Here is a 20,755-nt window from a genome sequence, read left to right as displayed (position 1 = left end):
TGACCCTCTGCCGCTTGTGTCCAGCAGATGAGCCAGCTGGAACTGCAGCAGGCAGCAGCTTTGGAGGGGCTGGCCCTGCCACACGACCTTGCAGTGCAGGCAGCAAACTTCTATCAGCCTGGTTTTGGCAAACCACAGATGGACAGAACCAGAGATGGATTCAGAAACAGGTAAGTTACTAACCCTACCCTTGTGGGGATTTGCAATTTAATTTTCCTCAGATTAGCAAATTAGTTATCCTCAGTGTAATTCTGTTGTAAACACTGATATGTTGTACAACGCATGGTGAGAATGCCATCTCATCCAGATATGCAATAAAGGGAATAATGATTGAATTCTGCCTGGGCATAGGCTTTTCGTCCTGTATAATTTGTTTTTATATTCTTGATTTAAAGGATTCATCTTTTCGAATGCAGCTTATTTGCAGTTATGCTATAAAATGATGGAAAGTAAAACTACCTAGCTTCCTCCCCCATGGCTTCCTTGTTGAGTGATCAAACTGTCTCTTGATGTGGGTTTGTTGATCAGAGCAGTTAAATGATTACTGACCACTCTCCTCCTGTTCTTTCTGTGAGTTGCAACAAGTAGTAAAATGGAAGGAATCATACGTTGGGGGTTAGGGGAGTAGCAGTATTGTTCTTTTTTATTAGAAAATAAAAAACTGCATTAAGCAAATGTGTAAGGCAAACTCCTTGTTAGCTACCCAGAAGCTGTGTGCCCTGTCCCTTTTATGCTCCCATAAGTGTCTAGCCTTTAAGGACAGTTTAGTCCTATTCATACAGTACTTGGAAATTAAGAAGTATTTATGTTTTGATGTGATTCTTAAAATTTGCCATATCTGTGTCTCTGTGTCTTGCTTCGGCTAGTTTTATATGCTGACATTTTCAGAAAACATTGAGACTAGTAAGTACCCTGTAGCCTTGCCTAAAGGCATTCTATCCTTAGTAGCCCTCACCCTAAACAGAGCTCAGGACTAGTCTGCTAAGGCTCCGTCATTGGCTTTCTCTCTACAATATGTGTCGGTGGAGCCTTCATGTTTTAGATCAAATGTCACCCTCCCAGGCCTTCCCCAAACACCCTATGTTACGTTGTGTCCTCCAACAGACATGCCTTTCTCCTTCTCCTGCTTTATTTATTGTACTTACCACCTTCTAGCATACTATTTTTCGAAATATATCTTTGTTCATTTCAGAGAGGAAGGGAGACATGGAAACATCACTGATGAGAATCACTGATTGGCTGCCTCCTACACGCCCCCACACTGGGGATCAAGCCCACAACCCAGGCATATGCCCTGACTTAGAATTCAACCGTGACCTCCGGGTTCATAGGTCAATGCTCAACCACTGAGCCACACCAGCTGGGCTCTAGCATGCTATTTAATTTTTGTCTGTGTCCCTGCCCATAGTAACCCCTCTCCACTCTGCAACAAGAATGTAATGAGGCCAAAGTTTGTCTGTTTTGTTTACTACTGCATCCCTAGCACTTACAATAGTGTCTAGCATATAGTAGGTGCTCAAGTACGTTTGTCAGAAGGAATAAATTAATTATACCTTATGCAGAATCACCTAATTTGGGGTTTACATCTTAATCACTCAGAATACTGTTAACCTGTCTGTCCCCTCATTGTCATGATCAGAGTCTCAGTATGGCAGCAGTAGGGCTTACCTGGTAGAGACTGGAAAGAGAAAAGAAGTCATGGTTTAGGATTCCCATTTGCTCATGATTCAGAAAACTTCAGAAGCAGGCTGTACTTGGGCTTGGGCCTTTGTGGTACTGGGTCTGACCAGGCTGAACTGCAGTGGAGCTTTCATTAGCCAGTGAGCTCACACATTCATTCTTCTCTCAGCCTATTTATATCTTCAACTGTTTCCGGTTTTCTTCCAAATTAAGGCAGAATGAGTAGAACGTCTCGGGATAGAATGCAAGTCTGTTCTTAACTTCACTTGGGAGGCCTGGGGTCAGCCTTGTGTGTAGACCAGGAGTGGTGGGGAATGCTGCATGGAACTAGGTCTTAAAATAAAATAGCTGAAACTGTTGGCGCTGTATCTGATTTGAGCCATTGTCTCACAGAGCATCAGTTCTATGCCAAGCACTGTGCTAGTCAGTGTTGCTCCCTCCCCTCTAGAGCACAGCCTGGACCACAAGATGAAACTTCTCGCTAGCCTACCTCACTCATAGTCTGAAAATAAACTATACATGAGCTGTGGATAACCCTACATTCCCAAGTCCTTACCAAGTCCCTGTACCTGTTCCTTCTACCTAAATCCTTGTTCTCATCTTGTAGCTTCTCATTGGTCACATCCAAGTTAATGCAGCTCCTTACCAGGAAGCTTGTCCAGTCCCTGCAATAGACGTATCCTATCATCCCTTCTACCCCTCATTTTGCCATGACACCTTGTTGGTACCTAATATCTGAACGCTTGGTGTGTCCTAGGTTAGTGAGCATCTCCCCCACCAAATGAGAGTTCTTGCAAGGCCCAGGACCATGTTTCAGTGAGCTTTGTCTTCCCTCAGAACTTAGCATGTGGTTTTGCATATTTAGACTTAGCAAATGCTTGGGAAGTTGAATTGGATAAGGGAAATGTTGAAGTCCTAGGCTGATCTTTAGTATTGTGTGGTTTTAGGACTCAGAGTTTAAGCAGCGTGGGGCTTACACTGATACTTGGTTTGTTCACAGGCAACAGCGAGTGACCAAGTCACCAGCACCCGTGCACAGAGGGAATTCCTCTTCCCCTGCCGCCTCCATCACAAGCATGGTCAGTGACCTTTGCCTTTGTGAATGACCTCTAGGGTTCTAGGTTTCTCCCTGTTTGGTTGTGCCTGTGTTGTATCACTGTAACCCAAATGTCCTTGAGTGCCTTCCCCAGGAATCATTGATTTCACTCTTTCAGACCTGTCTATCTATTGGGTTTTCCCCTTTCAGTCTGTTGAGGTTTTAGTTAAAGCCCTTACATTGGGGAAAGTGTGTTTCAGCAAATAGACAAGTATGGCTGGAGCATACAGATGATATGTAGTATGTTCAAACAAGTGAACAATTGGAGTGGGGAGGACAGTGCGAAAGGCAGGGGGTGAGGTGGATGGGATGGTGACCAGGGTCAGGTTATGGGGAGTGCAGTGGTGAGTTCACAAATTCAGATCCAGATCTCTGATACGAATTAAGACTGGGACCAAGGGGTTTGCTTTTTGTGGAGACAAGTTTAGTTTCACAGCTGACTCATGTGCCAGCATTTTCTTTTAAGTTTCCTTCCCCACAAATTTTTATCACCTAGCTAAATCTGACAGATGTGGGGAAAACTGTTACTCTGTGTTCAGGATCCCAAGTAGGTCTTTGTACTAAGCACCTTGAAGGCAGGGTCCAAAAGGAGTTTTTCTGTTCATAATTCATTCCCTGTCTCCTGCCATCACGGATTTGGGTTGGTTAATAAGAAAAGTTGCCTGCATGATAGTCATCAAAGAAATATGCAGTGAAGAGATAGGAACAAATGACCCCAAATGGCGAGTTCTAGTAGCTGAGGAGAATAGGAAGATAATTTTGAATTTTCTAGTAATATAACAAGTCCTTGAATTATGTTTTGTTCAAGGTCATTTGGTTATAATGTTGATGAGATACTGTAGATATAACTCTTGTTTTTATCAACTAGCCTATAGTAAAATTGGTTTCATTATATGTCATTTAGCTCAGTCACAGAGCCTGTCAATAATGTTAAGTGAGGAAAAAGTAAATAATACTGTTAAGTGAGGACTTGATGTATAGAGAAATTGAGGCTCTGAGGTTATCTCTGAAATGTCCTTTCCTGGCTGGAAGTGTTATTGCTCCAGGGCATATTTCTGGCCATGTTCTCCCCCTTCCAAGCTAATGCCCTGGCTGGGGAAGTAGCTAGCTGCATTGGAGATCACCATCATCAAGTTAAACCTTTATGTACAAGGAAGTCTAGGTTTTGATGAAAGTGAGTTGTAAGGGATGATGCACTGGGCCACCATCCATTTGCCCCATCCTGTTTCTTTACCTCTAGTAGCTAGAGACCAGAACATTGGCTTTCACATGTCGCCAATAAAGGGACTCCTCAACTTGCTTAGTTTGTCCAGTTAATCTTGGCTTGAGTAGCAAAAGGTATTTAGAGCAGTGCTAACACTAATTGTTCTCTACAGCTTTCTCCTTCCTTCACCCCTACCTCAGTGATTCGTAAGATGTACGAGAGCAAAGAGAAAAGCAAGGAGGAGCCAACATCTGGAAAAGCAGTTCTTGGTGACAGTAAAGAGGACTCTCAGAAGGCCAGTGAAGGTACTGCAGAGCTGTTGAGGGTGTATTGCCCAGATAGTATGTGAGAGAGGGAGCATGGATTTGAGTGCTGACCAGCATGGCCTGATTCTCTGCAAAGTGCTAGACAATGCCCTAGCTGGTTTGACTCAGTGGATAGAGCGTCAGCCTGCGGACTGAAGGGTCCCAGGTTCGATTCCAGTCAAGGGCATGTAACTTGGTTGCGGGCACATCCCCAGTAGGGGGTGTGCAGGAGGCAGCTGATCAATGTTTCTCTCTCATTGATGTTTCTAACTCTCTATCCCTCTCCCTTCCTCTCTGTAAAAAAAAAATAAAATAAAATAGAAGCGCTAGACAAGATCCCTGACTGCTCTAGAACACATTTCTGTGTTCGACATTGAGAAGGTTGGACCAGCTCATAGTCACTTAGCCGCTTGAAAACTGACCAATCTAAGAGTACTAGTATTAGACAGGAAAGGATGAGCTTTAGGTTTGGATTCTTATTTAGGTTCAAAGTTGAATTATTAGTACATCTATTTGGCAAATTGATATAGTTCAACCAGTTTTACTTCTGAAAGGTTCTCTCCAGTCTATAAAGACTGTGTCCAACAAACTCTGTGCAACAGATGAAGCATATAGGAAGTGTACCGAGCCTTTTAGAAGTACATAGAAAATGCTGACAGGCTTCTTTTAGGAACTGCACAGTTGAGATTGTTCAAGACATGGTGAAACATTCCGATGTTGGGTTTACAGGCCTGGGTATTAGTGTAAGAGCTCTTTGCCTGTGAGGAAGTTTGGGGTGGGGGGAGGAAATCCTGTTGGTCTTACTTAAAAAGGCAGTTAAGATTCCTTCACCAGGTTCTAATTGCTATTTGAACTTTCTGTTATGATGGATTTGCATAATTTTGATTTTTACCTTAGGCTTTGAAAAAGCATGTTAATCCCAAGCAGCTGACTAGGATAGGACGAGTTCCCACACAGATCCAGACCATAGCCATATGGGCAGAGCAAGGTGCCCAGCTTAATTACATCACCAGACATGCTGTACCAGGCTCACTTGCCCAATAGCTATTCCTGGGTTGAGAGGATTTTAAGAATAAAAACGGGCTTAAGAGTTACATTGTTTTTTTAACTTTAGAGCCTTTGGGTTTTTAAAGTGTAGCAAAGATAAACTCTGTTCCAACAAAGTGTTGAAGACTGGAAAACTTGGGGTCTGCTCCTAGCTCTGTCCCTGACTACCCCTATGGCCTTGATTGGACCTGTTCATAAGGCAAATTGATGTTTCCTAATTATGCAGTCCTCTAAATTTGTTGAGGGGAGTCAAATAAGGATTGTGAGCTTTCTAAGAAATGAGATTTAACACACACACACACACACACACACCCCAAAAAAAAAAAAGATTTACTGGATCATTGAGAGGACAAAGTGTTTGGGAGTTTGCCAACACTAAAAATATTCTGTCTGGATCCCTACAGAGAATCTCTTGTCATCCAGCTCTGTGCCCAATGCTGATCGAGACTATTCTCCTACCACAAATCCCAAACTGTCAACATTGCAGCGGTCTTCATGTTCCACCCCACTGTCCCAGACCAGCCGTTACACCAAAGAACAAGATTATCGACCTAAAGCAACTGGGAGAAAAACACCCACCTTGGCACCCCCAGTTCCAGGAACACCTTTTCTCCGTCCTGTTCACCAAGTCCCCCTTGTCCCTCATGTCCCAATTGTTCGACCTGCTCACCAGCTTCACCCAGGGTTGGTCCAAAGGATGCTGGCCCAGGGAATACATCCACAGCATCTTCCAAGTTTGCTACAAGCTGGTGAGTTTCTGCCCTGCCATGACAACAGCTGCTAGAACTAATAAAGTGCTGTGCTGTGGGAGGTTTTCATCCCTAGAAAGATGTTACTAGATTTTTCCATCTAACTGGTGGGCAGTGGGTCCAATCCAGTCCACTCCTTACTCTATTAAAAGATTAGGAACCTAGCTTAAGCATTTTTCACTCTCAGTAAACTTTCAGATCAGTAACACTGTACAGTGAAGCTTGAAAATTTCCAGGTAGATTAAGATTCTCACCAATTTCTTCTTTCTATCTAACAGGTGTGCTTCCTCCTGGGATGGATCTGACTCATTTACAGGGAATATCTAGCCCAATCCTGGGTCAACCCTTTTACCCTTTACCTGCTGCTAATCACCCTCTCCTAAACCCTCGTCCTGGGACACCTCTGCATCTGGCAATGATGCAACAGCAGCTACAGCGTTCAGGTAGGTTCAGGAATGGGCCAGGTGAGCTGGGTGTGGCTAAATAGGCTTAAAGTTTTGGACCAGTTCCCAGTGAGGGGGATGAATTGACATAGACAATTCATTCTTTAACTTATACTGCAAGGCTGGGATAAGGGTATAACCAAAGACGAGGATGATGTAAACCAACCTCTACGGGATTTGGAATTCCTGTTCCTATAAAACAGAGAGCCAATTGTGCTCTGGCGCTTTTTTGTCCTTTGCCTCTTAGGAGGCTGAAAATCCTTCCGACAGAGGTTCAACACAGGGACTGCCCAGAATAGATGCCTTCTCGCCAGCTAATGTTAGTGCTTCCGTGATGTGGCTGCTTGCTGTGGGACATAGTAGTCATGTCATCTACTAGGGTGTCTTCTGAATAGCTCAGCTTTCCAAGGTCTATCTTCTGGCATTTTGCAAAGGAATTTCCTAGACTAAATCATCAGGTAAAGAATTGTTTGGAGTTTTATGGATAGAGTTGAGTGAGGCAGGACCTGATACAGTACTTTCCCCCTCCTAACTCTTCCTTTTTTTAAAATGTATTTATTGATTTCAGAGAGGAAGGGAGAAGGACAGAAACATCAATGATGAGAATCATTGATCAGCTGTCTCCTGCATGCCCCATACTGGGGATCGAGCCCACAACCCAGGAATCGAACCTGGGACCCTTCAGTCCGCAGGCTGATGCTCTATCCACTGAGCCAAGCCGGCTAAGGCATAACTCTTCCTTCTTATTCCCACAGTTCTTCATCCTCCAGGCTCTGGTTCCCAGGCAGCAGCTGTCAGTGTTCAGGCGACCCCACAGAATGTGTCCAGCCGGTCAGGCCTGCCCCACATGCACTCCCCACTGGAGCACCGCCCCAGCCAGAGGAGCAGCTCCCCGGTGGGCCTTGCCAAATGGTTTGGCTCTGATGTGCTACAGCAGCCCCTGCCCTCCATGCCTGCCAAAGTCATCAGTGTGGATGAATTAGAATATCGACAGTGAGCAAGGCAGGCAGGCTCACCTAACCCTGGACCTATGGTGGACTCTGCTTGGTTTACAGGCTTTTACTTTGGAGCACTCTGTGCAAAGCTGTTTAGGAGGCCTAGGCATCTGGTGTGGTCTGCATGATGGAAGCCTCCATGGTCTGAATACAGGATGCACAGTCTTGTCAATGCCAGAAATAGTCTTTTTTTTGTAAGATATGTGAATGAAGTGCTGGTGTCTTCACCAAGAGGTGGCACCTAAGGGTTCTGAGGAAATAAGTGTATAGACCCTTATGTACAGACTTGTGTATAAATAATTTTTGTATATACATATAGGATAGCTTTTTTGAACTTATACAGCTGTACATAAAAAAAAAGTAGCTGATATTAGTTAAACCTGTGTCTAGTTTGTATTTCTTTCACTTGTACATTTGGGACTTTCTCTTTGGGTTGATTAAAGTTGCATATGCTGTGAATGAAGTGAATGGCATTATTGTTTATTTCCTCCTGAATCCCTTCCTCGTTTCCAACCAGCTGACCTATCAGGGTCAATAGGTTCCTCATGGGAAATTAATCTGGTTTTAAGTTTTTCTTTAAAACCCATGGCACTGCCCTAGCTGGTTTGTCTCTGGATAGAGCGTCAGATGATTCCAGTCAAGGGCAAGTACTTTGGTTACAGGCTCAATCGCCAGTAGGGGGTGTGCAGGAGACAGCAGACCAGTGATTCTCATCATTGATGTTTCTCTCTCTCCCCGCCTCTCCCTTCCTCTCTGAAATATATATATATATATATATATTTTTTTTTTTTTTTTTTTTTAAATGGACCAGTGACATCAAGGCTTATATCCTACAAAGTGACTGGATACCAGGCCTGAGGGGCTTATCTTCTGAGTCGAAAGACAGTGCTAACACAAACTCCAGAAAGACTTAGAGGGAAACAACTGTCACCCAGGAAACAAAAGAAACAAGTACTAGAAAAGCCTGAGTATGTGTATAAGCCCACATCTTCGTCCCTCACAAACTGCTAGTTCTAGCTCACTTCATCTATAATCTATCTTCCTGCAACTGTTTCCCTTCCTGATTTTCTCGGGCTACTGTCATCCCTTTAATCCGTAATGAAATCATCTTTGACTTCTCTTCCTCTAAAGAGCAAGTCAGTCACCAAGTTTAAATTTCTCCTCTGTACCTACATGCCCAACTCCCATGACCATATTCTCACCAGCCAGTCCACCACACAAAGATTTTTGCCAATTTCCCATTATCCAAGCAATCCCTTCAAAATCTCTTATTCCCAACCCCAAACCTCTGATTATACCCTTAGTAGACTCAAGTAGTCCTGACCACACCCCTCTTAATGCAATCTCCCACCGCCTTACGTAACACGTTATGTATACACACAAGGCTGCTCTGATCACACCGGTTGCCTCACTTGCAATGTTCTGCCTCCATGCCTTCAACCAGGTTATGTGGTTGAGGCCAGGACTGCCATGGGGGTTCAAGCAGAAAGGCTGGGCTACAGAAAAGGGGACATTTAGTGGCCAACCTGGCAGTATGGTTCAGCTGAACATTCAGCCCAACACTGACAGAGGGCCGTGCTCTGACTAGGGCAGGCAGGGAGCCCAGGAAAAGCACAGGAACCAGTGACAAGAGCCAACATTCGGCACACACTGTGCTAAGCATTTTACAAGCACCACATCCCTTAATACTAACAATCTCCACTTTAGTAAGTGCTATTACTATCTCCATGTTATATGAGGAAACTAAGGCTTACTGAGATTAAGTAATTTGTACAAGGTTCCACAGCTAATTAGAAGTTAACCTGCAATTCAAACTCCAATGTGCCTGGTCAGAGTATTTTACTCAGTGACCACACATCATCTCCCAAATGGGCTAGCCTTGCAAAGAATAAGCAGTTAACTTAAATCAAGTCTTTCGGCATCATATGAAGACTACTTGAAAGGACTAAAGGCCACAGCCAGTTGGAAGGATTTCCCATGATTAAACATCAAATTAAGATGTTGCAGCCCAGCTGAGGTGGCTCAGTGGTTGAGCGTCAACCTATGAACCAGGCAGTAACGGTTCAATTCCCAGTCAGGGCACATGCCAGGATTGTGGGCTCAATCCCTGATGTGGGGTGTGCAGGAGGCAACCAATTGATGTGTTTCTCTCACGTCAATATCTCTCTTTCCCTCCCTCTAAAAATCAATGGAAAAATATCCTCGGGTGAGGATTAAAAAAAATGTTGCAGTCAGCTCTGACTGGTTTGTTCAGCAGTTAGAGCATTGGCCCTGTCAACCAAAAGGTCATGATTCAATTTCCAGTCAAGGGTACATACCTCAGTTGCAGGTTCAATCCCTGGTCCCAGTCAGGGCTCATGCAGGAGGCAACCAGTTGATGTCTCTCTCTCACATCAATGTTTCTCTCACTCTCGCTCCCTCCTTCCATCCCTCCCCGCTCCCTTCCACTCTCTAAAGATCAATGGAGAAAATATCCTCGGGTGAGAATTTAAAAAAAAAAGTTGCAGTCACATTTTTATCCAGTTCACACTCAAGACCAAGTTCCCAAGTAACCCCTTATCCAGCTGTCTTGCTGTACATACCCATCCACATTTAGTCCATCGCAAAACAAATTCTGACAATGACACGTGACCTGCACATAGCCAGCTGGCCGTCAGGTCCTTTATGCAGTTCAACACACAAGGTGACACCAAGTTAAGACATGTTCCAATTTGGGTACCTCCATCTCCCTCCCCTGAATCCTGATCCAGTGGTTGCCAAAGCCAGAAGGGGCTTGAGGTGGGGGCTTGGTCATGGGGAAAGCTGCAGTGGTTGGCCCAGCAGATAGGCAAAGGGGAAGGCTTCACTTCTTCACAATCTGAATGACATCCTCGTCCTCCAACGTATGGTCTTTACCCACTTTTTGAGGATTGTGTTTCACAGAGAGACCCCAGACCAGAGCACTATATGGAAGGGAAAAAGAACAGTCAGTATGAACAATCACCTAGCTCAGCGATGGCGAACCTTTTGAGCTCGGCGTGTCAGCATTTTGAAAAACCCTAACGTAACTCTGGTGCCGTGTCACATATAGAAATTTTTTGATATTTGCAACTATAGTAAAAGAAAGACTTATATTTTTTATATTTATTTTATATAGTTAAATGCCATTTAACAAAGAAAAATCAACCAAAAAAATGAGTTCGCGTGTCACCTCTGACAGGCGTGTCATAGGTTCGCCATCACTGACCTAGCTTGACTACCTGGCAGCCACCTTTCTGCTCAGGTTTAGCATTCAGGCTCTTAAGAGCTACAGTCCTGCAACAGTCAAGGATCCTTCTGCCTAGTCAAAAATCACACTCAAAGTTCATTCAGAGGCTTTAGCTCCCCAGCAGTGTGGCACACTGGAACCTTCACATACAAAGTAGCATAGACTTGGAAGTTGTGTAATTCCTCATGTTCCAAAGCCAATTTAAGAAAGTCAAAGAGAAAAAACACAAATGAGAAGTGTGACAAGATGAGCTTAAAATTAAGAAAGCATGGGTTTATTATAGAGAAATACCCTGAAATCAGATTGGAAATTAATTCTCAGAAGTACAGTGTCAGTTATCGACTGTTAAAGAACACCAGTTTTTATTGGTTCTACTAAAATTATCAGTGGGTATCTGATAAAAAATGTAGGACCCATCTTCCTCAGCCATGCCAGGAAAATTCTCCCTATCAAGAAACCATAACTGGGCCCTGACCAGGTAGCTCAGTTGGTTACAGCATCGTCCCAATATGCCAACGCTGTGGGTTCAATGCACACATACAAAAATCAACCAATGAATGCACAAATAAGTAGGACAACAAATCAATGTTTCTCTCTCTCTCAAATCAATAAGTTAAAAAGAAATCTATATACGGTAAATGAAGATAATTTTTATCCATGGATCTCAAGTACTAAAAATATGTAATACTGATGGGAACTGGTAAACAAGACACTGAGACCTGCCTCACAGAAGCTAAGAACTACGTACCAAAGGACAGAAAATGGTGGCCATATTGCTATTAATGCCATGCTAAGAATTTCCAGTTAGTGAAATCAGTAGCTTACCGGGAAAAGAAGGCACCACCTACGTGCCCATGATACTTACTATTTAAATTCCTTAATAAGATTTTTGTGAATCTTCATGCAGAAATCCTCCACTGTGGTCCTGGAGTAAGGCAGCACCACTGGGGATGTGTAATCTGGCAACTGGCCTTTGGGTTTGGTGTAACTAGAAAGAGAAGAAGCAGAGGCTGCCTACTTCTTGGAATGTTTCATGTGCTGAACGCCAATTAGCCCTCCATCACCTCTCAGAACAGGTGCACATAACCCCAACTCGAGAAAAAAGTGCCCTCAATATGGCCTAGCAGATGATAGGAATTAATTTGTGTCTCCAAAGACTTTATGTTAATGAGCTCCACAGGACATCACTGTAATACAGTCTGGTTTAATTCCCACAGCAATATTACCCTATCCGCTAAGACTTACATCCTCACAAGTTTCAGATAGTCCCAGATCTTTTCCAACAGGTCATCAAAATTCCAGCGGTGATGAGCAGAGATGGGTACACAGTGAGGTACCTTATAGATGATATCCAATTCCTCAATGGAGATCTGATCAATCTTATTTAACACATAGATACAGGGGATATAAACTCTAAAAAAGAAAAACAGCACAGATTGTCAAACTGCAGCAGGAAGGCCGGGGAGGGTTGGGGGGCAGGAGGGAGGGGGTTAAGAGATCAACTGAAGGGCTTGTATGCATGCATATGAGCATAACCAATGGACATAAGACACTGGGGGGTAGGGGAAGCCGGGGTATTGTCAAGGGCGGGGGGAAAAAAAAAAGGACACATATGTAATACCCTTTGTAATGCTTTAAGCAATAAGAAAAATAAATAAATAAATAAATAAATAAATAAATAAATAAATAAATAAAAAGAAGAAAAACAGGACATTAGTCTGGAGCTGCTGACAAGACTGTCAGTTTGATTATCAGTACCCCCTCATCCAGGATCCTAAATCAGAGACTCTCCAAAGGGATCATATGATGCAGATCAACCCCCACCCCCTCTATCCCACAAAAATGAACTTCCTACCAAAATAAAGTAGAACATCCAAAAAGTGAACTACAGGTAACACAACCCAGGCTCTAGTTCCAGCCATGCAGCTAACTGAGAGAACATGCTACAGAGAAAAGAACACACGCTTTAGAGTCATACAGACTCAATCTACTCATAGCTCTTTCACTTTCTACATATGTGCCCCAGGACAGGTCTCAGAGTTGATTTCCTACAAAGTTGTTTTCAGAAATGTAAGAATGTAAATGTATTTCTAATAACAAATTTCATGGTAATTTTTAAAGAATAAAAAAAACTTGCCCAGCTGGCATGGCTCAGTGGTTGAGCATCAACCTATGAACCAGGAGGTCACAGTTCGAGTCCCAGTCAGGGCACATGCCCAGGTGTGAGCTTGATCCCCTGTGGGGAGCATGCAGGAGGCAGCCAACCCATGATTCTCTCTCATCATTGATGTTTCTATCTCTCTCCCCCTCTTCCTTCCTCTCTAAAATCAATAAAAATATATTTTTTTAAAAAGCACTTTAAACAAAAATCTGGCAATGTCACAATCCCAATGTCCAATCAATGTGGCAGCTAAGGTTAGTATTAAATAGGTAGGCCACAAATTCTCAGGCTTCAATTATCTCACTAAATGCCTAAATCAAAGCACTGGCTTTATTTTCAAATGAGGATCAAATAAATTCATCCAACCAATCGGAACAAATGAACAGGAAGGCAACTAGAAAATATTATATCCAAATGCCAGGAATAATTTTAACAGTGTTTTCAATTATTATTTAATTTCAAATATTAATAGTAGTAATGTTTCATGGATTAGGGTTTTAGCTAATGCACCCTTAGGTTAGAGAGAACAGACACAGCCCAGCCTACTGAGTTCTGCAGGATAGCCTCTAGCATTTCTCACATGGATTAATTCTAGGAGCGAAGACTGAGAACTTAGTCTCTTCAACCATCATATGACACAGAGCTTAGGGGACAGCCTAGTTCACAGCAAGTAACTGAGATGGGGAATCAGACCATCATAATGAAATTCCAAAGCAAAGAAGGAAGTTAGAAAGCAAGATCAACCCTTTATAGCCAAAGAAACCAAGGCCCACTAATATTTGAGATACTAGCACAACTACAATTAGAATCAAGGTCTGCCACATTCAGGATCCAATGTTGTTTCCATTAAGAGGCTTCAAATTCAAACTCAGGCACCAGACTGCAGTCGGTCCATACCTGTTTCCTTCCACCACATCAATGAGGTCATCCGCTGTGGCATCGCTACGCAGAGTCACGTCGGCATTATGAATTTTGTATTCAGCCAGAATGCTCTTCACAGTTTCAGCATCCAGCTCACTCTGAGGGCACTGAATAGACACAGAAGACAATGACTGGTCAGAGAGCAAAACAAAAAAACTCCCAACAGTATCCATTGATGAATCTGGGTAACCTTAGCTAAGGTGCAGCAAACTCATTTCTAAAGACAGCTATCCTGGATGAGAGTAACGGACTTATAGTAGGAAATACAAAGAAGTAAAAATCTTTCCAAACTCTAGGGAAGGTGTTATGGCCCGAATTGTGTCCCCACAGCCCCCACTCAAATTCATGTTGAAGTCCTAGTATCTCAGAATATAACTTTTTGGAGATAGGGTCTTAAAGAGGTAATTAAGTTAAAATCACATGAGTAGGCTCATATAATGTAAGAGCAAGAATTTTTGTCTATTTTGCTCCCTTTTCCATCCACTCCCCAGAGCATAAAGCAATACTTAGCCCATGGTAAGCACTCTATTAATCTGTGTTGAATGAATAAAAACATGGCATTGGCGACAATCTACCTCATGGAAGCATAAAATTGGTCTATACCCCCACACCACCTCAAACAGTTAACCCAAAAGAGGAAATGAGAGTCTGACTCTTATCCTACTCTTGATTCTTGTCAATCATTACAAGGTAATTATGTTACTTCAATTAGTGCTAGAAGTCCGGTAATTTCCAAATGACACTGTCCCTTAGCTCAATCCATTCCACCCCAGTGTCTTTAGCAGCCTGCCCCATACCACCTTATCCCCTTACAGTGGCTGTGAGATTAATGCCTCCTTTATCCTTCTTCTTAAAGCCAATGTTGGGAGGTTTGCTGTTCAAGCGAAGGCCAAAGCCTTCCAATTCATTTTCAATGATCTTCTTATGTCCCAAGGGTTTTAGGACATCCAGAACAATCAGGATCAAGTTACACGTTCGAGCCACTGAAGAATTAAAAAATAAAAGTTATACCCAGGCAAAGTTCATTAAAGATTTAACTAATACAAATATTCAAAAGTATAGGGGTGAGGGTGAGGGTGAGGGTGGGGGTAGGGGTGGGGGAGAGTTCCTACACTTAACAGACAAAAAATGTTTTTGTAAATACATGGACACACATGTTCTTAAGATTAGCAAAGATTTATGCCATGAAGATAAAGGGGGCAGAAGGGTAGTGTCAGGGATAGGGGGGAAGAGAATGAAATCAATAAGACTTCTTTTTTATTATTGATTTGAGAGAGAGAGAGGAAGGGAAACAGAGAGAGAGACAGAGAGAAACACTGATTTGTTTTTTTTGTGTTTTTTTTTTTTAAATATATATTTTATTGATTTTTTACAGAGAGGAAAGGAGAGAGATAGAGAGTTAGAAACATCGCTGAGAGAGAAACATCGATCAGCTGCCACCTGCACATCTCCTACTGGGGATGTGCCCGCAACCCAGGTACATGCCCTTGACTGGAATCGAACCTGGGACCCTTCAGTCCGCAGGCCGACGCTCTATCCACTGAGCCAAACCGGTTTCGGCATGATTTGTTGTTCCACTTATTTATGCATTCACTGGCTGCTCCTTGTATGTGCCCTGAGCGGGGATGAATCCCGCGACCTTGGCATATTGGGATGATGCTTTAACTAACTGAGCTACCCCGGCCAGGGCTAATAAGATTATTTTTGGAACTGTAAGTATCTAGAAAAATGTTGATCGATAGGCATTTGATCTATTGGACCATTTGGAAAATATAAGCAAACACAGAAAAGTAAACAAACCAACAGCTAATAATTTACTCCATGGAAAACAGCATTGAATAAAAGTTACATAAACATGACATAATCATGTAAACCATGACTGATGACTTAACTAAAAATTGTAATAAAACTTCTTTGAAAAAATGGGAAAAGAGGTACGGAGTAAGAGAGTTCATCCTCTACCACAAAAAAAACCAACAGATGTCTAAAATTAATTAACTGTGAAATAGCAATTAAAGCATAATTTTTAAGAGTATGAAGGCAGCCTGGCTGGCGTGGCTCGGTGGTTGAGTGTCCGCCTATGAACCGGGAGGTCACAGTTGAATTTGTGGTCAGGGTACGTGGCCAGGTTGCAGGCTCGATCCCCAGTGTGGGGCGTGCAGGAGGCAGCCAGTCAATAGTTCTCTCTCATCATTGATGTTTCTCTCTCTCTCTCTTTCCCTCTCCCTTCCTCTCTGAAATCAATAAATTTTTTTTAAATGAGGTGATAGTGTGCAGACACTTTAAAAAAGTATGAAGGTAAATAGAAGAAACAGTTGAAGAGTTGACAGTATAGTTGTCAAAGGGGAGTGACAGTGAAGGTGAGGAGAGGTGGGGTAGCAGATTGTTGCAATTTATGATTAGTCTTCCCTAAGATTTTACTTTAAATAAAAAGAAAAGAAGAAAAAGCATGGGTGGGAATAAGGAAACCTCAGTTCTAACTCCAAATCTTCCATGAACACTGCAACACTGGACCAAAGCCCTTTACCTCTCCTGTCCTTAGTGTTCCTCCTCAAATGGGGATCTGAGGTCCCTTCAAGTTCTGACATTCTATTCTGGTAAGAATCGGGTAAAACTATGCCCTTCACTATAGCATCGTCCCCAAGTCCACAGTCCCCAGCTAAAGAACAGTGTCTGCTAAAGGAATGATATTCCAGGATGGTGGCCCTGGACCACTCACCTGCAATGACTTGACGGCCTCTACCTTTCCCGTCCTTGGCACCCTCAATGATACCCGGGAGATCCAGGAGCTGCAAGATTGGGGGTGGGGGGGTAGGGGGGAGAAATGGAAAAACTTATTATAAATCTGAGCAGATCACATAGGATGATTTATTTCTCAAGTATACAAAATTTAGGAGATATAAATCAAATGTTCCTTATGAGTATATGAATATTATTTTAACTAAGCATCTTCTAAATGTCAGCTACAGGCTTTTTACATACTTTAATCTAGTTTAAAATGCCTAACAACCCTATAAAATAAGGATATTAGCTGAGTTTCATAAAAGTGGTGATTTACTCAAAGTCAAAATCCTAATAACTCAAGTAAAATTATAACCCACATTTTTGGAGCCAAATGCATTTGTCTCTATTAATATCTTTTAATATCACCCCACTTTTTTTAGAGAGAGGGGAAAGGGAGACCTAGAGAGAAAAACATCCATCTGAGAGAGAAACATCGATTGGTTGCTTTCCGCCCACGCCCAGAGTAGAGCCAGAGATCAAGCCTGCAACCGAGATACGTGCCCTTGACTGGAATCGAATCCAGGACCTTCAGTCCAAGGGCCGACTCTATCCACCGAGTCAAAGTGGCTAGGGCTGATCATATTATTTATTAAAAGTTTCTAATGGCTCCTACTTAGATACAAGATAAAATTCAACTTCCTTAGTAGGTACACAAGGTCCTTCATAATTCCACTCCAACCTACCTTTCCAGATTCAGTTACTAACACTCCCTGTCCCACACCTAAGCTCACACCACAGCAGGCTGTTCACCATTATGGCTCCCTGAAGTAGCCCTTTACCTTTACTGGCTGGTGAAATGCCTTTTGAACTTCAAGACCCACCTCCAGCCCTAGCAGGTTTGGCTCAGGGGATACAGCATCCGGCTGCAGACTGAAGGGACATGGGTTCCATTCCAGTCAATGCCAGGGCGCATGTGGGAGGCAACCAGTCAATGTGTCTCTCTCACATTGATGTTTCTCTCTGTGTGTCTCTCCTCCTCCCTTCCACTCTCTCTAAAAATCAATGGAAAAATATCCTTGGATGAGGATTAACAACAACAAAATGGCCCACCTCCAATGTCACTTTCTACAGGAAGTCTTTTTTGTTTTGTTTTGTTTTGGTCTTGCCAGACCTCCCCGACACCCAATCCTCAGATGAAAAGTAGTCCCTCCTTTCTCTGTGTTTTCACAGGTCTATCCCACTGTGTACTGATTGGCCTTACTGCTCTATCTCCCTGCTAGACAATGATCAGGAAGCAAAGACCAGGTCTGGCATAGGGAGAGCTCCCAATAAGTGCTTTTTAAATGAATGAAAGGATGGGTTCCCCCCCTTCCTTGTCCTGCAGGACTGACTCACCTGGATCTTGGCACCTTTGTATCTGATGACACCAGGCACAGTGGTCAGAGTGGTGAACTCATAGGCTGCCACCTCAGAATATACCCCTGCCAGGTTACTGAGCAGTGTTGACTTCCCCACAGATGGAAAACCCACAAACCCAATTCGAGCATCACCTGTCTTGGCCACATCAAAACCTAAAACATCAACAAATATCAAAAAGAGGAAGAAAGTTATCCCGAGTGTTGAGACTCACGTAATTCCTTTCACATTCTGGTTACCTATCTGACGAGGACCTATTTCTGCAATTTCGTATAGTTTACCGCTAGAGTAGAACTTAAGCATACAAAATCTCACTACAGCAATTTGCAATGTTTAATGGACTTCTTAGGTTTTCTTTTTTTCTGTTTTTCTTTTTACAATGGCTGTAAACAGGTTCAAAGCCACATTTGTGGCCCTTCTCTAGAAAGTGTACAGAATACTGACATTACTTTTTGTTCCTAACCTTCTCTCTCTCAATTTCTCCAGCTTACGCTTATTCTTCCTACCTTCGTGTCCCTTGGCATCCATTTCCTTAATTTTTATCCTGACTGTCTATGTGTATGTATTTCTGTAAGCCGATGTAAATCTATCGGTACAATATACACATCAATAAAACCCTAATTTATTTAGGTAATATCCACTTGCCTTTGAAATCAGCAGAATAAACACAAATCAAGAATTTAGGCTTAGAAAGCATAAATCTTCTCTGATAGAAATTTAAAAATTACTTTGGGGCCATGTGCCTGTATTATCTTGATTAAAATTACACCAGAGGAAAACAAGGCTTAAGGACAACACAAACACAAACCTTCTCCTGGCCCCCCACCGCCACCGCCCTTCGGAGTAATGAGCTCCCTGCGCAGCTTGGCCAGGCGAGCCTTCAGCAGCCCCAGGTGGTGCGCGGTGGCCTTGTTCTTCTGAGTCCGAGCCATCTGCAGGGGAAGAATCACAGCCCGAGTCAGAAGCAGTCCCCACAGGCTCCAAGACCCAGAATAAATGCTCCCCCACCTCCGAGAACAGTGGTTCTCAACCTGTGGGTCGCGACCCCTTTGGCGGTCGAACGACCCTGTCACAGGGGTCGCCTAAGACCATCCTGCAGATCAGATATCTACATGACGATTCATAACAGTAGCAACATGACAGTTATGAAGTAGCAACGAAAATGATTTTATGGTTGGGTCACAACATGAGGAACTGTATTTAAAGGGCTAGAAGGTTGAGAACCACTGTCCGAGAGGATGACGTTTTTTTCCTCGGTCCCTCTCTGGTCAGTATACCCGTCCGTACCCATTTTAATCAGATGTTAAAAAGAGTAAAAACCCGCCCTAACTGGTTTGGCTCAGTGGACAGAGCGTCGGCCTGCGGACTGAAGGGTCCCGGGTTCGGTTCTGGTCAAGGGCATGTGCCTTGGTTGCGGGCACATTCCCAGTGGGGGGTGTGCAGGAGGCAGCTGGTCGATGTTTCTCTCTCATCAATGTTTCTAACTCTCTATCCCTTTCCCTTCCTGTCTGTAAAAAATCAATAAAATATATTTTTTTAAAAAAGAGTAAAAACCCATTCTCTCCATCACCCAGCCCATTCCCCTCATTACAGAGCAAGCAAACGGGGTGCATAGAGAAGAGACCTGACGTTACCAGCAGCGTCCACAGATGAGACTAAAACTCATCCGCTGGTTCCCTTTCCGCTGCCTGTACCTGCTGTGCCCCATGCAACCAAGGCCGCCACTCTCCCCGGTTTCAAGAGCCACAGAATCACACGACCGTCCGGGTGGAATCGACCGCCTCCACAGGTGTCGATCCCCTCCCAGATCCGACTCCCGGGAAACGGAGCCATCAACGCAGAGGCTGGGGGAGGTGGAGGGTCGAGAGGTGATAAGGAAAGATACCGGAAGTGGGGGAGCAGCCAGGGCGGGAGTGAGGAAGCAGGACATGTACGTACACACACACAATTAGAGACTGAGAGAAACAAACAGCACAGGGAGAGTCAGGGCAGGACTAAAGGAAGCAGGACTCGGTGCACAAGCACGTACGCACACACGTGCACACACGTACACACACGTGTACACAAAATTAGAGACTGAGAGAAACAAACAGCACAGGGAGAGTCAGGGCAGGAGTAAGGAAGCAGGACTCGGTGCTCCGCAAGTACGTACACACACACACACACACACAATTAGAGATTGAGAAAAACAAACAGCACCAGGAGCACCAACCGAGGCGCAGTGGTGTGGAACGCGGGCCCGTGAGGAAGGGTTCGGGGAACGCGGGCCCGGACTGAAGGGAGTCGGAGAACCCGGACCTGGGCACAGGGGCGTCGGGGGGCGCGGGACCACATTGAGGGGAGCCGGGGGCCGCGGGCCCGGGCAAAGGGGCGTCGGGAGACACCGGTCCGGGCTGAGGGAAGTCGGAGGACGCCGGCCCGGTTCTGACGCGGCTGAGGGGAGGTAGGCAGGAGCGACACCGGCGAAGCCAGCACGCTCGGGCGGACGGCGAAGCGCGCGCGGCGCCCATTACCTCGGCCTCGATCTCCGCAATCTTGGCTAAGGTACTGCTCATCGCGGCGAGTCGCGGGGGGCTGCAGCCGCCTCCACACTGGACTATCTCGGTTCACACACCCGCCGGCGGACCTGCCACAGCCGCCAGGCACGACGGTGCGCACGCGCGGGACTTTCCCCAGTTCTCGCGAGAGAGCCCCGCGCGAGGTGCCCCGCGAGATCCGCCGCGTCCCGTCGTCTCCTCCCCCCTCGGCCAACCCCGCCCCGTCCCGC

The 20,755-nt window shown here is 44.3% G+C and overlaps 2 protein-coding genes across 4 annotated transcripts in view; one reads left to right on the top strand and one right to left on the bottom strand.

Moving 5' to 3' along the window:
* EIF4ENIF1 (eukaryotic translation initiation factor 4E nuclear import factor 1) overlaps window positions 1-7,978 on the top strand; it is a 32,738-nt gene extending 24,760 nt beyond the window's left edge. For all 3 annotated transcript variants that reach the window (XM_070399842.1, XM_070399844.1, XM_070399843.1), the window contains exons 14-19: window positions 28-170; window positions 2,681-2,759; window positions 4,153-4,285; window positions 5,737-6,081; window positions 6,360-6,524; window positions 7,280-7,978. In XM_070399842.1, coding sequence (XP_070255943.1) covers window positions 28-170; window positions 2,681-2,759; window positions 4,153-4,285; window positions 5,737-6,081; window positions 6,360-6,524; window positions 7,280-7,521 — 1,107 coding nt within the window. In that variant the 3' untranslated portion in view covers window positions 7,522-7,978. The remainder of the gene's footprint in view (window positions 1-27; window positions 171-2,680; window positions 2,760-4,152; window positions 4,286-5,736; window positions 6,082-6,359; window positions 6,525-7,279) is intronic.
* DRG1 (developmentally regulated GTP binding protein 1) lies at window positions 7,793-20,636 on the bottom strand. Its single transcript, XM_070399845.1, has 9 exons — window positions 20,502-20,636; window positions 18,797-18,920; window positions 17,968-18,143; window positions 16,568-16,637; window positions 14,662-14,831; window positions 13,825-13,955; window positions 12,012-12,179; window positions 11,632-11,754; window positions 7,793-10,461 (listed from the first exon to the last, which is right to left on the bottom strand). The coding sequence occupies exons 1-9, from the start codon at window positions 20,541-20,543 to the stop codon at window positions 10,362-10,364; spliced, it is 1,104 nt and encodes a 367-aa protein (XP_070255946.1). The 5' UTR covers window positions 20,544-20,636; the 3' UTR covers window positions 7,793-10,361.
* Between the last annotated feature and the right edge of the window lie 119 nt (window positions 20,637-20,755).

This window comes from Myotis yumanensis, unplaced genomic scaffold (genome assembly GCF_028538775.1).
Source record: "Myotis yumanensis isolate MYYU_CA2020_CCGP unplaced genomic scaffold, mMyoYum1.0.hap1 SCAF_19, whole genome shotgun sequence".
NCBI lineage: Eukaryota > Metazoa > Chordata > Mammalia > Chiroptera > Vespertilionidae > Myotis > Myotis yumanensis.
This window is presented reverse-complemented; position numbering and strand designations above follow the sequence as displayed.